The sequence below is a fragment of the Lemur catta genome, chromosome 5 (genome assembly GCF_020740605.2).
Source record: "Lemur catta isolate mLemCat1 chromosome 5, mLemCat1.pri, whole genome shotgun sequence".
In the NCBI taxonomy this organism is placed as follows: domain Eukaryota; kingdom Metazoa; phylum Chordata; class Mammalia; order Primates; family Lemuridae; genus Lemur; species Lemur catta.
Genome location: NC_059132.1, coordinates 107,137,784 through 107,154,100, shown reverse-complemented (window position 1 = coordinate 107,154,100; position 16,317 = coordinate 107,137,784). Strand labels below are relative to the sequence as shown.

The 16,317-nt window shown below is 40.7% G+C and overlaps 1 protein-coding gene across 1 annotated transcript in view; it reads right to left on the bottom strand.

Moving 5' to 3' along the window:
• Nucleotides 1-5,000, bottom strand: part of VEGFC (vascular endothelial growth factor C) — a 96,305-nt gene extending 91,305 nt beyond the window's left edge. Inside the window, exon 1 of the mRNA XM_045552468.1 lies at nucleotides 4,410-5,000. Coding sequence (XP_045408424.1) covers nucleotides 4,410-4,556 — 147 coding nt within the window. The 5' untranslated portion in view covers nucleotides 4,557-5,000. The remainder of the gene's footprint in view (nucleotides 1-4,409) is intronic.
• Between the last annotated feature and the right edge of the window lie 11,317 nt (nucleotides 5,001-16,317).

Here is a 16,317-nt window from a genome sequence, read left to right as displayed (position 1 = left end):
ACACAGACAAATCTAAAATATTTACAGTAAATTTTAGAATTACATTTTAAATCAAACTCATTAGCATCCCTCCATGTTTAATGTTCTCTGCTACACCTGTTTTTCTAACATGAAAAAAATCAGTGATACCTTAATTTCACAATTTATACAAATCTGAACTTAAAAATATGTGTCTGTAACAAAAGGTGGGCCCATATAATATTTACAGAATGCATATCTACCAGGAATAATGTAACTGGTGAAAGGTCAAAAAATATATGCTCAGAAGTAGGAGGAGGTATAATGCTTCTGCCAACTAAAGCTTGTTCTTTCGAAATCCACTTATTTGTGAAAGGTCATTTGGCATAGGTAAAATCACAATCTTTCACTGAAGTCACATTAGCACAACGTAGAAAAACTGTCAGAAATTTTTGTTGAGCCCCTAGCTAAGCAGTCATTCTAACAATACTACTATTCCTACTATGGATTGGGTCATTTATGGATTACCTTTAGTCAAAGGGACACCATGTGGTAAAGTCTCTGGAAGAAAGTCCATGTTTATTTCAGTTTGTGCCACTGTGAGGAAGTGAGTCCTAAATAAATGCAACAAGGTGGCCACAACTGCAAACTCAAATACAATGCTTCTCTTCACCTTCTTGCACGCTGCTACAAGGGGCTGGAGGAGAATAGCAGAGGGACTGAAAGGAGTATGGATCGTGGGTCATGCACATACTCCAAAGGCCCAAATTCATGACCACACCTCTCTAAAATACATATGCTTCTTGACTTAGAATGGGGCTACATCCCCATAAATCCACCGTATGGTTAAGTTGAAAAGGCATTTAATACACTGTAGAGTACTGGCTGTGTACTCTAGTGACCACATGGCTGACTGGCTGAGGCTCACTGCCCTGTCCAGCATGGAGAGAAAGTATCTTACTGCATATTGCTAGCCTAGGAAAAGATCAAAATTCAAAATTTGAAGTATGGTTTCTACTGAATTTGTATTGCTTTTGCACCACTGTAGTGTCAAAAAAATCCTAAATCGAACTATTGTAAGTCAGCAACCCTCTGTATATACTACAGAAGTGTTTAAAAAAGAAAAAAGCGGGGAAAAGAACCTATTGTTGTTACTGGTTAAGTCATCTGAATCTTAGGTTCATGAATGAACCTTAATGAAAAGAAGAATATCCATCTCATGGATATTCTCATGGAGGTGTAGTGAAAAATAAAATAAAATTAACTTGTAACACTCTTAGTGAAGTGCATGGCACACTCAGCTGCTCAGGACATGGCTGACAATTATTATTTCAACCCTTACTCTCTCCCTAGACCTGCCAAAGGCAAGAACAGTGGTAGGGTGGGGGGATTGGGGGAAGGCTATACAGGAAACCCTCATTACTCTCATGCTAGCTCCTCTGTCCTCAAAAGCCCAAGGAAGAGCTGAGAAACAGCATTCCAGGTTGGACACATGGAGGTAACAAGGAGGCCAGGACTTCCCTCCCTCTTATCAGCGCAGAACTGGAAGTCCAGAAAGAAATCTCCCAAATCCACCACCCTCCACCGTTCTCACCTCAACTTAAAAGGACAGGAATAGAGATCTACTGGTCTTAAAAATATGCCACTGAGATCAATAACTAGCTGCTTCCCATAAAGCAATTTTGATGATAACTGTCTCCTGAACAATGGCTACCAATCAGGTATTCACTGTTCAGAAGAAAGAATACAAAGAAGTGGAAACCACAATGAAGATGAATTGAGCTTTCTGTCTAAAGCCATATATGGCCAGCATCATTAAGAGTAATGTCAGAAATCTCTTATAAGACAAGAGGTTGAGAAATATGCTTACTCATATATTCTAAGGAAAACTGTAAACGTAACGACTGTAGACTTGCCATCTCTAGTTTCCCCATCCCGTTCAGTTAATTTTACTTTTGCAACCCTTACTTTTCTGACATTGACTTGTTTGTGCTAACATCCTTCAGAGAAACATGTTAGGACTTTCCAGTGAAGTCATACAACCACAAATAATTAGAAAAAGGAATCTAATAAATCAAATATAAGTCAAGGAATAAGAAGATCTTGATTCCTTTTGTGATTTCTTCTCCAATCTTTTGTATGGCTTTGGGAATGGGGTGAAGGATGGGATGACTAACCTTGGTTCACAGCCTGTGAGACCTTCTGTATTTTTAAAATATTAAAAAAAACTTATCTAAGTGCAAATTACCAAAAATTTGCATCTACTGGGATTATGTATATTTAGCATCTTCTATTTACATTCTGAAATATCTTGTTGGGGTTTATGTGGTTCATAGAAAATTAGTAATTGGTTCCTCCCCAGTTCTTCTCTACTGCTTAAACCTAAATGAGGTGCTTGTATAGGCCACTAGGGAGAGACATGGAGTCTTTGGATCAGTCTCTTGGAAGTTGGATGGCAAGCTTCATTACAAGGACATAGCAGTTTCACCGAAGGCGTTAATGACACATGCCCTGTGAAGGCTCTATTCACTCATTGGGCAACACTTTAGTGCAGCAATAATACACTGCCTTGTGGTCAATGGAGCTCAGAGACTTAAAATGACATTTCATCACGTGGGGAAAGAACCCATATTACATATAGAATATCAACTCATATTCACCATACAGAGTATAAAAGAGGGTTAAATATGAAAAGTAACATTTGCAAACAAAAATGCCTAGAGATTTTGATGGTATGGGGAATATTTAGTTACATCGCTAATCATTACAATTTTGATAATTAAAAATAAACTTTTTGATCCTCCAATGCCACACCTATATGTAAAAGACACATAAGTGCACATAAGGGCACATACATGCAGGACTGATTCAGCAGTGAATGACTCTCATACAGGTAATTGGCTTATCAGGAAATGTTTGTCATTTTATTTCCTGCTTCTCACTTTCTTACCGTAAGCCAAAGTTGCCACAGGCAATAGAGAGGTGTTGCTTTACTAAGTCACACTTTTACTAGTTTGACTTTGCAGAAACAGAAAGAGAATAGGGAAAGCAAAATTCAAGGATCCAAACTACAGGAAGTGTCACTGGGTCCAGCGCTACATTTTTGATATATTTTAAGGGCAGTAAGATATTCACATCACTGTAGTTATAATAATGTAAATCTCTACACTGAAAATTATTTTGCAATTCACATAATGCACTCTGTTCTGCAACTTAATGTATATTGGTTTTTCTCAAAAGGTTTTCCATTAACATCTATATTGAATTACAAATTCCAATATTTTAATTTTTCCCTAAAATTTAATTACAAAGGTAGTTAGCTTGATTTTTAAAAATTAGTCTTCTCAATCTTAAAGTGTATTTCAAAATATAACTGGGAAGGCAATTTAATTTCTACACATTGTGTATGTGTACACAAAGTCAACTGCAAGTTAAGGTAACACCCCACTGGTACTTCTCCCCTTGCAGTCAGTTGAAATAAACCACTACTATCTGGTTCCAACAAGGGGTACTGTAAGTGTTTGAACTGTGATGGCTCATAGTCGGTCGAATGTAACTTCTTCAGGAGTTCAAGAACTCTCTTAGGCATACTCTACATCCTTAGGTATGAACTTTTAAGTACATATATATCCTTTTAGAAGAGCCCATAAGCAGGCACAAACACGATTCTGAAAATCAGAATGCCTCAAAAGTATGTATCTTAGTAACATTTTTAGGCAAAGGATAAACACCTCTTATTTAAAAACAAAACAAAACAAAATATCCCCAAACAAAAAACCCTCAGTTTTATGTATCTCATGATGAGATTGTTAGAAATGCAGAGTTTATCAGGTTAGAAAAAAGGTTTGCGTTGCTTTTTTAGATTATGATCTAAATGGCTCTAATCTGCTGTTCCATCTCAACTTTAGCCAACTTCAAGGGAACTAAAGTCTTACAACCCTCAAGCGCGGATACTAAATTTCCTTAAACTTTTTCTAAAATCGCGCACGACTCCTGGTGTTCCCCATGCTATGAACACTCAGGAAATTAAGCGTCGGCTGACTGGTCACCCTTGCCTCAGGAGCTGTTTGGGGTCCCACTCAGCGGCTAGGGACAGAAACGATCATTTCCCCCCAAGGACGGGCTCAGGCTCTCCCGAGCCCCACTAACTGGGCAGGGTTCAAGACCCCTCGTGGCCGCTGCAGAGACCGCTCTGAAATAGGCTAGTGATCTCTATCACTAGGACCTCTCTGGGCCCCCTCACTCGTGTAACCCGCTTTCTGTCTAGTAACAACTTTCTATTTCAAAACTGGAAAACTTTTCTCCAAGGACGCGTGCACTGAGCTCGGTAACTTTGCACCCAGCGTGCACAAAGTTGAGCAAGCACGTCCCTCCGTCCGCGCAGGTTCCCGAGTCCTCCGCAGACCCACGCACGCAGCCCCCGGCCGGGACGGCGCGACCCGCGCACCTACCTCGGCCTCGCCGGCGTCGGGCTCCGGGTCGGAGACGCCGAGTCCGGACTCGAAGGCGGCGGCGGCGGCGGGCGCCTGGCGCGCACTGGGGAGCAGCGCGGCGGCGAGCAGGGAACACGCCAGAGAGAAGCAGCCCGGCAAGTGCATGGTGGAGGCGCCGGCTGCGGGACGCCGGCCGCCGTGGGGGCAGGGCCGGGGGCGCCCCTGCGAGGCTGCGGTCCCCTCCGCGTCCCGGTGCCCCGGGCTCCTCCCGGTGACCCCCCGCCGGGCGAGCGCGGCCGGGGCTCCGCGGTCCCAACTCTGCAAGTGCCGGGGACGGCGACGGGTGTCAGGTAAAAGCCTCACAGGAAACCGGACATCCGAGCTCCCCTCGCGCGGAGCCGGCGAGGTGAAGCGGGGCCGAGGGAGGACGGCTCCTCGGTGCGCGTTGTTCGGCTTTTTGGAAAGAGGGGGGAAGCCAGAGACCCCCCGCGACGGGCAGCCCCTCCGAGCCCACCGGGCCCTCGGCCCCCTCCTGCGCCCCTTCCCCGCTGCGGAGTAGGCCGGGCCGCGGGGGCTGCCGCAGGGGCGGTGGCGGCGGCGCCGGGAGCTCCGCGGCGCTGGAGCCTCCTGAGCGCGGGGCTGAGCGGCGGCGGCGGCGGGCGCAGGGGCAGGGCATGGCTGACGCGCCCTCTGCTGCGCTTATGTGAGAGAAAGCGGCCGAGGGAGGGAGCGTGCCGAGCGCCGCTGCCCTCCCCTCTCACTTTCCTTCGGAAGCTCTCCCTGCGGCGCCCGCTTCCCTCGCCCCCTCCCGGGCGGCGCCACCTCCCCGGCCCGGCCCCGCGCTCCCTCCCCGCCGCCTCCCCGCGCCGTGGCTCCCGCCGGGCGCGAGTCCGGGCAGGGGCGGCCGGCGCGGGGCCCGCTGTCGCGGGACGGTGCGGCGCTCGGCGGTGTGGCAGCGGGGAGAAGGTGGGCACGGCGGGGGCAGGGAGCCGACCCTTTGTCCTCGGCGGCGCCCGGGCTCCGGTCCTGCTCCCCGCGCGCCTCGCCCTCGGCATCTAGCTCAAAGTTTGGAAACAGCCCGGGAGTTGTGAGGTTCCAGGAGAAGGTCAACACTGTGGCGGGGACCCCGACGGGAGCTTGGAAGGGTCCCCTCTGTCCCGTGTCTGGGTTCAAGTGGCATGGGGAAGCAGGAACCACAGTGCTGAGAATGCGGGCTGTTGGGATGGATGCTAGTGAGCCCTTGGAATCCTAAACTTCTGGCAGATGAGAAGGTCCAGAATCTTCATGAGAAGTAAACAGACACAGAATCAGTTTCTGCAACAGGTTGGGTTTGTACGAAAAAAGGGGGTGATAAAAAGAAATGAGTGTTATACTATAGAAAGGAAGTAGCATCTGAAGAAAAGTGACTGCAGTTGCCCCTTGGAAAAGCACTCGGGGTCTCAGTTGCCGTGCTGGTGGCATTGGCTGCCTCCATGGGGCAGGGTGGGCAGGTTGCAGAGGACCAAGCTTAAGAGGTTTCAACAGTGTGCAGAACATGAAAAGTCTCCCTGTTACTCCCAGAGTACTTTTAGATACAATGATCTTAGAGGTTCATAAAGTCTTAGATGGAGAGGTGACTGTCTAGGAGATTTGAAGTTCTCACCCATCATTTACTTGAAGGCTTAAATACCTCCAGGGACAAGAACCCTCCACTGTGTGGCTGTCCATTCCCTTTATTGATGATCAACACTGTTGAAAAGCATTTCCTTCCAGCTATCCATTGCTTTTGACTTCTGGAGTTTTACACAATAAATCTAACCTCACTTCCACATGAAAGTTTCTTGGATATTTTGAGAATATCTGTTATGTTCTCCCTATGCTAACTTTCCTCCCACCTAAATATCCCTTTTTGTTTCCCCATATCACATCTCCAGTATCTCTCATTAACCATGCTGTAAGTTTTCCATGTTCACGAAGTATACTGCTCAGAACACAGCTCGGTACTTAGTGCTCTAATAAACGTGCAGAAAAGGGTCTTCCTTGTCCAGACATTATGCCTTTGTTGACCCAGCCTGGGACTGAGTTTATTTTCTGGCAGCCAAATCACAGTGTTGACTCACGCTGCACTTAAAATGAACTAAATTCCTCAAGAATTTTTCATGGGTACTGTTGCTTAGTCACGTCTACATTGCCCTGCACTTGTGGAGTTGGTTTACTGTGCCCAAGATTGGAGCTTTGTTATTTGTCTTTATGAAATTCTATTCCGTCAGACTCGGGCCATCATCCAGCTTGTTGAGATGTTTTGGGATCTTGACGCAGTCAGTGTGTCACTCCTCTTTCTGGCTTCCTGCTGTATGCGTGTTTGATCAATGTGCCATACTTGTCTTCCGACACTCATAGAGCTGTGAAAAGAGAATTGCTAAGGACAGACTGGAGTAAGATTTAAGTAGAAGCTGGAGTTTCTTTTCAGCCATTCCCTGTTACAATGATCCTCAACTTTGTTTGCACTTGGAATCACAAAAGGAGATTTCAAAAATACACATGTTTAAGGGCACCTTCAGAGATTCTGCTTGAATTGGTCTCGGGTAAGGCTTGGACATCAGCATCCTCACAGGCAACCAAAATCAAGAACCACAGGCATCTCCACCACCCAGGGACTAGCATTGTGTGAAGACTGGAAAATCAACAAACGCACAACGTGTCAAAAATGCATGATACTAACTACTGCACTATTTGAATATGGTAGGGAACACATACTGTTTTCCTCTCAAAAATATTATCTTACTACTATTAATATTTTGAGTCAAGAAAATGCTGGCAAAAAGTATACTTGAGTAAAAAAAAAAAAATAATTAATGGTCCCTGAAAACAATCCTGCAGTAATTGTTGAAGAAATCTTAAAGGTAAAACCGGACAGTTGTCGAGAACTTTTTTTCTTTCTTTCCCCCTAGACAATACTTTGTACCACCAGTAGATTTTAAAGGTTAAGAAAGTCCTTTTAGGTGGTTTGCGGGTCCATCACCAGCTTCATGCAGGACCTGTTTTACAACAGGGCTTCTAAAACTGGCTTTTCAGAAACTATTCCTCAGTCAGTGGGAACTGAAGAAAGAGAGTTAGGTAGAAGGGCTCTGGCCAGAATAACACCTCTTCCCTGTTTTACATATGGAGTTTTTGTTCTCTTTGAAGATAGTGTTTGAAGGCAAATAATGATATTAATAATATATCCACTGTGCATTCTAATATCCACTCCGGCCTCTTCTTTAGTTTATTGATTTCTGATTTGTTATTTCCTTCCTTCTTGCTTGCTTAGTTTTATTGGTGCTCCATTTCAAACTTTTTTAGTTGAATGGTCAGATTAGTTGTTTGTTTTTTTTTCTTTCTAGTTTCTGATGAACATATTTGAAAATACAAGTTTTGGTCTAAATTCTGCTTTACATATGTTTCTCAGTTTTGACCCTGTCCTACTTTCTTTGGCAAGCAGTTGTAAATGTATCTTAATTCACTTATGATTTTTTTTCTTTAACTGAAAAGTTATATAATTATATTTTTTTAGTTTACAGACATGGAATTTTTGTCATCAGTTTCTAATTTTATTATATTTAGTTTTACTATAAATGACGTTGATTTTAGAAATCCATTGAGGCTTTCTTTGTGGCCAATGCACATGGTTGATCATTGCAACTGATTCTGTGCATGTTCTCTTTTTGTTTGGTATTAAATCTGAGCATGTTAATTGTAATATTCAAATCTTATTTGGGAGTGACTTGTTAAAATCTCCAATAATAATTAACTTTTTTTCCTGTTTCCGACTTTCCATTATTTTTATTATAATTCGATGCTATATCATTTTGATCTAATTTTGCTTTTACTGTATATAATGTCCAGTGTTTTAACCTGATATTTTTATTTGAAGTTCTACTTTTTCTGATTTTAAAACCATAGGCTTTAAGAATTGAGACCATTGATGAACATGACTTAGATAAAACTATAGATCACTTATGTCATGACTTTGTTGTTTCTTCTGGAAAACTTTAGCCTGGGAAAGATAAGATTGCAAACCAGTAGTTAATTTCACTATTTACTTCTGGAAATGCTGGCAAATCAATGTATTGAAGACAATAATATTCTCACTCTGGCAAACAGCCTACTTATCAATAACAGTTTACTCATCCAGATCCTCACTCACCTGTATCAACCCATCCTAAACTATTGACACTATATCATGAACTTTGCCCAATCTTACTAAATGCCCCACTTTGAAAGACCCACCTTAAACTACTTGAGTCCAGACTCCAAAGCCCTACCATTGTTCTACCCCTTACTTACCCTGAGACATTGCTAAGACACTGTCAAAGTGGTATGCTCCTTTACTGCATTAAGTTCTACTCAATACAACTTTTGTTTATTTAAAGGTTTTTCCCATGATATTTTGGAGAGTTCCACAACCTGGAGATCCCACTGAAATCTTCCTCCCGTGCTTCTCAGGCCAAAGACCCTCAATTCAGAAACAGTGAAAACCACCAAGGCTTCTTGACCTTCCTTGCTCGGAGTCTCTCTGACTACAGTGATGGGGTAAGTCTCACGTTAGAAGTCAGTTCCGATTTCTTTCCATCAAGCTCCCCGAATGCTAAGTGTGTTTTGTCCCCTAAGATTTTTCTTTCAGGAATCCTTTGATGATTTGATCAGATTTGAAAATATTTATCCACAGTGGAAATCTGCCTTATTACTAACAACATTACTTTTTGTCACTGCTTTCTTCATAATTGCCTCTTGGGAGTTGGTAACAGGAAGTTCATAAGACAAAGGACAAGCACAGGCCCTGTGAAGTCAGTTCATGGAGCCATGCCTGGGGGCTAGAGCTCAGAAGGCATCTCCTCATGCTGGCCTCCACTGGACAAACTTTGTCATAAACTTTATCAGAAGCTTATAAAACTTTCTGAAGTCTTGTTTTGTTTATAAGACACCAATTTTGAAAGAGATCTCTTATCCAAACTTTTCTCCTTCCAAGAACTACAGATTTATCAGGTTTGCCATTGCAGATCGCCTAGCCCTTAGGTTGGGGAGGTCAGGACATGAGGTAGCACAAACAACTCATCTGACCCACCATTGCCAGGCTGTGACTCATTTGTCTCAGACTAAACCCAAGTTCATGTCTCTTCCCGGCCAAATTTCTGCCTCCTACATGTATACCCTATAACCAGTATATGTCTCTTTTTCTAAATGTCCTAAGTTTACCAACAGTAATTTAGAATTCCACTGGCCGTTTGGGAAGGCTTTCATAAGAACAAAACTATTCATTTGAGAGATGCCTTCGAATGGAAAGGGGGTGAAATCCCAAACATTCAATGATTGGTGCAAGAAAGCTTACAATAAAAAGTCAGGTTCCACAAATGCATCAGTCACTATTCCATGGAAGAGACAAATGAAAAGTATGAAAGACTATCTCATTTTTACATTGGCCCAAATCATGACTTGAACCTAAAATCATAGGTTATCTTACTATTCCTCTTTTCCCACCCTGAAGCTTCCATTTTCCCCTGCCCTAACACTGTCTCACACTAGCTTCCCTTTTCTTCTGGCTAACCAGAAACATTGAAGGCTCAATTGGTTCTTAAAGTTAACCAAATCAGAATAAACTCATTGTGGCAGATTTTAAGCCTTGGTTGTGGTCTGAGCTGAGAGTCATTTTCAAAGCCTATGCAGGGTAGGCATAAACTTATAGAGCAATTTGTAGTAGGTCTAGGAACATATCAGGGTTTCCATATCACTATCAACTGACTTACGTTATTAGGAATCTCATATGTAATAAAATGGGTTGGAAAAGGTAGGATGAATACCTTGAGTATGACTTAAGAAACTTCAAATTCCATAGTAAAACCAGAAGAATTTAGAAAAGCTATAAATATTAGACAAAATTTTTGAAGTTCATACACCAAAACAAACAAATAAACTAAGAGATGACTGCATTGGGGACATTAGGGGAGACTCTTTCACACCTTGGTGTGTAGATCCTGGAGCAGATATAACCCAAGTTCTTGCCTCACTTTCTCTAAATGGCCTTAAATCAAAATAGGGGAATTTAATATACAAGCAAAAGCTGGAATGGAAAATGGTTCTTTTGCCAGACCTACAAACCTTTGCTGAGAGAAACTAAAGGAGGAAAAAAGGAAGTGGTACTTCCTGTTCACCAGATCTGGAAAAAGAAAAAAGAAAGTGGGAAATCAATGAAGCTGTTGCAAGTGAATATCAAGCACTCAATTTCCCATTCACCCCTAAACTCCCAGGGAAATTTCTGTATACTAAAAGGTGGCCTTGTGAATGTCTGATAATGTCAACTAAAAGCCTTGCCACTGTCACACAACCTCTTCCTCAGAGTGAAACCACTCAAGTGGTGGCTACCTCTAATACTCTACAAACCCTCCGCTTGTTTCACCCTGTATCTGTCATCTTCAGATACTTAAAGAAGAATATTCTTTGGGACATCACACTTGTTTTGAAGTATGGAAAGAGTTATTTAAAAAAAAAAATCACATGAAGATAATCTGTCACTTTCAAAATGGCTGCTTGCTGTCACTAGAGGATCTCAGTTGGAACCTTGCAAATGTTTTACACAAAATTATCCACTCCAAGGAGAAAATTTTATTCAGGCTTCTAAAAATGTGTCTGGTTGCATGTCTCATCTGCACTAGCATAATCCTGGTAAAAACTAAAGGTGGAATATGAGCAAGCACCCAATGTCAGGGTACCTTTGAACCCTTACAAATGGGTTTCATGCAATCACCCCCTTGGTGTAGATTTTGAATATACTAGTCAATGTTTGCCAATTCCCAAAGTGGAACAAAACTTTTGTTTACTGGGAAGGTATGGTTCTGACAGTAAAAAAAAATAAAAGTTACTGTCGCAGGCTTCCCTTTGAAGTTTGGATACCTCTCCCCTAATCTTGGACTCTGCCTTACTTTGGGCAGACATGGCAAAGCACTACAGTGGACTCACACAATATAGTCAGTCTTATCATGAACAGGTATGAATTGCATTTCCTTCATATTCTCCCTCCTGAACCGCCTCTCTGCCACTTAAAAAAGAGAGACTTTGTCATTTGGAAAAGATAGCATAGAAAAAATTTCTAGGAACCTCCTTGGGAAGAAATAGTAGGTAATTTTGGCTAGAGCAACAGTTAACCTCAAGGTTATAGATACCTGGATTTATGTCTTCCAGATAAAAAGACACAAGGTTTGACCCACTGACAACAGGATTGACGACATTTCACTAGAACATTTAAAATTAGGGATTTGTCGATAAAGGGCTAATAACCAGAATCTGCTAAGAACTCAAGAAAATGAGCAAGAAAACACCAAATAACCCATTAAAAAGTGGGCAGAAGACATAAACAGAAGCTTTTCAAAAGAAAATAGACTAATGGCCTATAAACATATGAAGAAGTGCTCAACGTCTCTAATCATCAGGGAAATGCAAATCAAAACCACAATGAGATATCACCTAACTCCAGTGAGAATGGCTTTTATCAAAAACTCCCTAAACAACAGACACTGGCGTGGATGCAGACAGAAAGGGTCTCTTATACACTGCTGCTGGTGGGACTGCAAACTAATTCAATGTCTATGGAAAGCAGTATGGAGATACTTTAGAGAACTAAAAGGAGAACTACCATTTGATCCAGCAATCCCACTACTGGGTATTGACCCAAAGGAAAAAAAGACATTTTATAAAAAAGACACTTGGCACTTGAATGTTTATAGCGGCACAATTCACAATCACAAAGACATGGAAACAGCCCAAGTGCCCATCAATACATGAGTGATTAATAAAATGTGGTATATGTATACCATGGAATATTACTCCACCATAAAATCATGGTGAACTTATATCTTTTGTAACAACCTGGATGGAACTGGAGACCATCCTCCTAAGTGAAGTATTGCAAGAATGGAAAAAAACACCACATGGACTCACTATTAAATTGGAAGTAAATGATCAACATTCCCGTGTACATATAGCAGTAAAATTCATCCAAAATCAAGCAGGTGGGAGGGGGGAGGAGGAGATGGGTAAATTCACACCTAATGGGTACAATGCACACTATATGGGTGAGGGACACACTTACAACTTTGACTCAAACTGTACAAAAGTAATTCATGTAACCAAGACATTTGTACCCCTGTAATATTCTGAAATTAAAAAAGCAAATAAAATTTTATTAAAAATTAGGGATTCTTTGGAATTCTTTAGAAGCAAATGGCCCTTGGATAGAGACAGCTTCCACCACAAAGCTTTGTTTCAAGATGGCAACTGCAAGACAGGGACAGCTTCCACTTACGACCTACAAAACTAGATCTAAATGACTGGGCCACCTGGCCACATTGAATCTACATGCTCCTTTTTACTGTTTTTTTTTTTTTTCCATTTTCCCCTTTGATATTTTCTTTCATCATTGTAGGTTTAAGGTTCTTGGTAGTTAACAGATGGTTTTTATTTCTTAACAAGTGAAAATTCAAGGTTTCTAACATGAATATTACTTTTGGTATCTTTAGTCATTCCTTGATATGACTCAAATATTGGGAGAAATGCATGCATAATTTGGTCAAAACAAACAATCAAGCTCTGCTTTGCACACATTTTCTTATAGTGCCAACCAGCTGGTGCCTATGATTTATTATGAAATATTTGGTTTCATCCATAATCAGACTCAACCACTAATTGAATTTTTATATGGAAGAGAACACAACAGGACAGGTAACCAAAATCAAACAACTCTTTGCAAAGAAAGGTTTCTCTGCCTCCACTGAAACCATGCTCAAGGAGCCTTTCTCAGAGATAACATCTGTAAACAAACTTTCATGGAGCAAAGCCTCAGAAACGGAACAAGAGACAGATGGTTTGTATTTAAGACCTGCCTCCCATTTACAAATCTTACAAAGAGGGCTTACTGTGGAGGTGACTCTCTTGATTGCCTATCAGATCTACCCTGGGTGACCTTTGGTGAACCTCTTTTTGCCATGTGGGATTTATGTGAATACTATATTAGTTAATATGTATGAAGAACTTAAAATTACATTTGGCATGTAATAGTCTATCAATAAATTTTAAATGAAACATGAATAATAATTACTAATATATTATTAATGTGTTATTAATATCATATCTGATATATTAATTTTGATTCTTTATATTTATTATATTTTTCCCTTTTTAACTCATATTTAAGTGATTATTCAAATGGATATCAAAAAGACTTAACATTGACTTTGAAAATGTTATTCCATTGTATTCCTCCATCAAATATTGTACCAAGAATCCTGAGCATGATAATAGTTAATAGCCGCATAATGTCTATTGTGTATTTGGCCATATTTTTATGACTTTTACATATTCTAATATATTTAGTACTTCCCAAAATCTTATGATGTAGAAATTACTATGATCTATATTTTATAAACAAAGAAGCTGAGCTATGGAGAAGTTAAATATCTTGTTTAATGTTCTAGAGCTAATGCTTGACAGAGCCTAGATTCAGGAGATTAAACACCGTCTTCTATTGCCTCTTTAAGAATCTTAATATGATGGTTTTTCTTGTTAATGATCTGCCATTTCTTGTTGGAAAATTTTAGAATGTTCCCTTTGTTTTTGATGTTATTGAATTTTACTGTTATTTGTCTGTAATGATTTATTTGTAACCTCTTTGGCACATTTTGGATCCTTTCTGTCTGAGTTCATGCGTGTGTGGCCTTATTGTTTTTATTGCACCCCTTACTACCAACAACAGAAAGGGGGTAGTTATAGCTGCTTTACATGACTGCTCTTCTACCTCTTTGCTAGCTACAGTTTCTGATGCTTTTAAGTCACTATAAAAGAAGGGAAAGGAAAAAAGTAGAGGGGTAAAGGGATAGAAGGAGGAAAATGATTTCTTGACTTTTACTGACCTAATTCTTTGCCTTCAGTACTCTCTGAGCAGGCAGATATTTGGAGCTAATTCTCTTAGGCCATTTTGTTTTTCTCAAAACCCTCTTATCACTAGAGGTATTATACCTGCAGTTTGCTTGAACTTTATGGATTCATTAGTTTACCAGCTGATGGCTTATGATTTATTTCTCAGCCAGCTCACATAATGCCTTATAGAACTTGTTAAGACTGAATTTTAGGGAAAAGTAATGATAAGTCAGTGGTGGGTTCTAAGATAGATAGTGGCATCATCAGACTTCTACTTTTAAGTTAATACACTGACCACAGTGATAAAAATAGACTGGAAGAGTTTATGAGCAAATGAGGGTTAGGGCACAATTTTGATAATTCGGTCAAGAGAGGACCTTAACTTTAACTCAGGTACTGGCAATAGACGTGGAAATAGGTGGATAGATTCAATAGAGTTAAAGTTTACAGAACTGTGTGTTTTATTGGGCCTGGGAATGAACAAGAGGAAAGTTGTAGGGCTAAATCTCAGGTTTATGGCTTTCAACATCGGATTGATAATGGTGCCATTCAGTAAGATGTGAAAGCTGAATAGGATGAAGTTATGCAAAAAGATCGCAAGTTCCCTGTTAGACATGTGCAGTTGCAGTTGCCAGTGATTCATCCACATGGAAATGTTCAATGCTTAGGTGATGTACAAGACTGGAACCCGGAAGAGAGGCCTGGGCTGTAGATACAAATTTGAGAGTCATCAATACATGCTAACTAGAGCCATGGTGTGAACGTGAGTACTCTCAGAGAATGAATAAAATGAGAATGGAACAGCCTGAGACAAAACCTCGGCAAGCACTGTCAAAAAAATCAAAAAGAGGAGAATGAGGCCACAAAGTAGCATGAGGAGTGGAGTAGGAGTTAGAAGGAAAGCTAAGAGACTGGTTTGTCACAGAGGTCAGGAAAAGAGAGTAGACAAATCCATTAATGAATGAAAGGGTAAATGAAGTCTTAAAACCCAGATTTCTTCACCAGGACTGGTAGAGCCTGAAAATAAACTACATTCAGTGAAAAAAAAAAAGAGAGAGTACATTAAGGTAGACACTGGCAGTGTGAAATCCTGCCAAGAAAGTAAAAAAGGTGAGCTCTGACAAACGAGATTTCTCTGCTGACCTTATTAAAATATTTTCTTGTCATAACGGAAGCATAGGTCATATTTCAGTAGGTTGAAAAGAAAAGAAAAAATGAGGAAATAAAGACAATGAGCATAGAAAATGCTATTGGAAAATATGGGTATAAAGGGAAGAGAGAGTTAAGGGGTAGGTGGAGTGGGAATTGAGGTCAAATATTAATGTATTCATCTTTAATTAAATATTATGAAATAAATGGGACCTGATTAAAATAAAAACCTTCTGCACAACGAAGGAAACAGTCCATAGAGTGAATAGACAAGCTACAAAAGAGAGAAAATATTTACATGCTGTACTCTTTATAAAGGGCTAATAACCAGAATCTACAAATAACTCAAGCAACTCAGCAAGAAAACATCAAACAACCCCATTGAAAAGTGGGCAGAAAACACAAACAGAAGCTTTTCAAAAGAAGATAGACTAATGGCCAACAAACATATGAAGAAATGCTCAACATCTCTAATCATCAGAGAAATGCAAATCAAAACCACAATGAGATATCACTTAACTCCAGTGAGAACCGCTTTTATCAAAAACTCCCGAAACAACAGACGCTGGTGTAGATGCAGAGAGATAGGAATACTCATATAGTGCTGGTGGGACTGCAAACTAGTTCAACCCCTGTGGAAAATCGTATGGAGATACCTCAAAGAACTAAAAGTAGACCTAGCATTTGATCCAGAAATCCTATTACTGGGCATCTACTCAAAGAAAAAAAAGACATTTTACAAAAAAGACACTTGCACTCAAATGTTTATAGCAGCACAGTTCACAATTGCAAAGATATGGAAACAACCCAAATGCCCATCAACACATGAGTAGATTAATAAAATGTGCTGTAT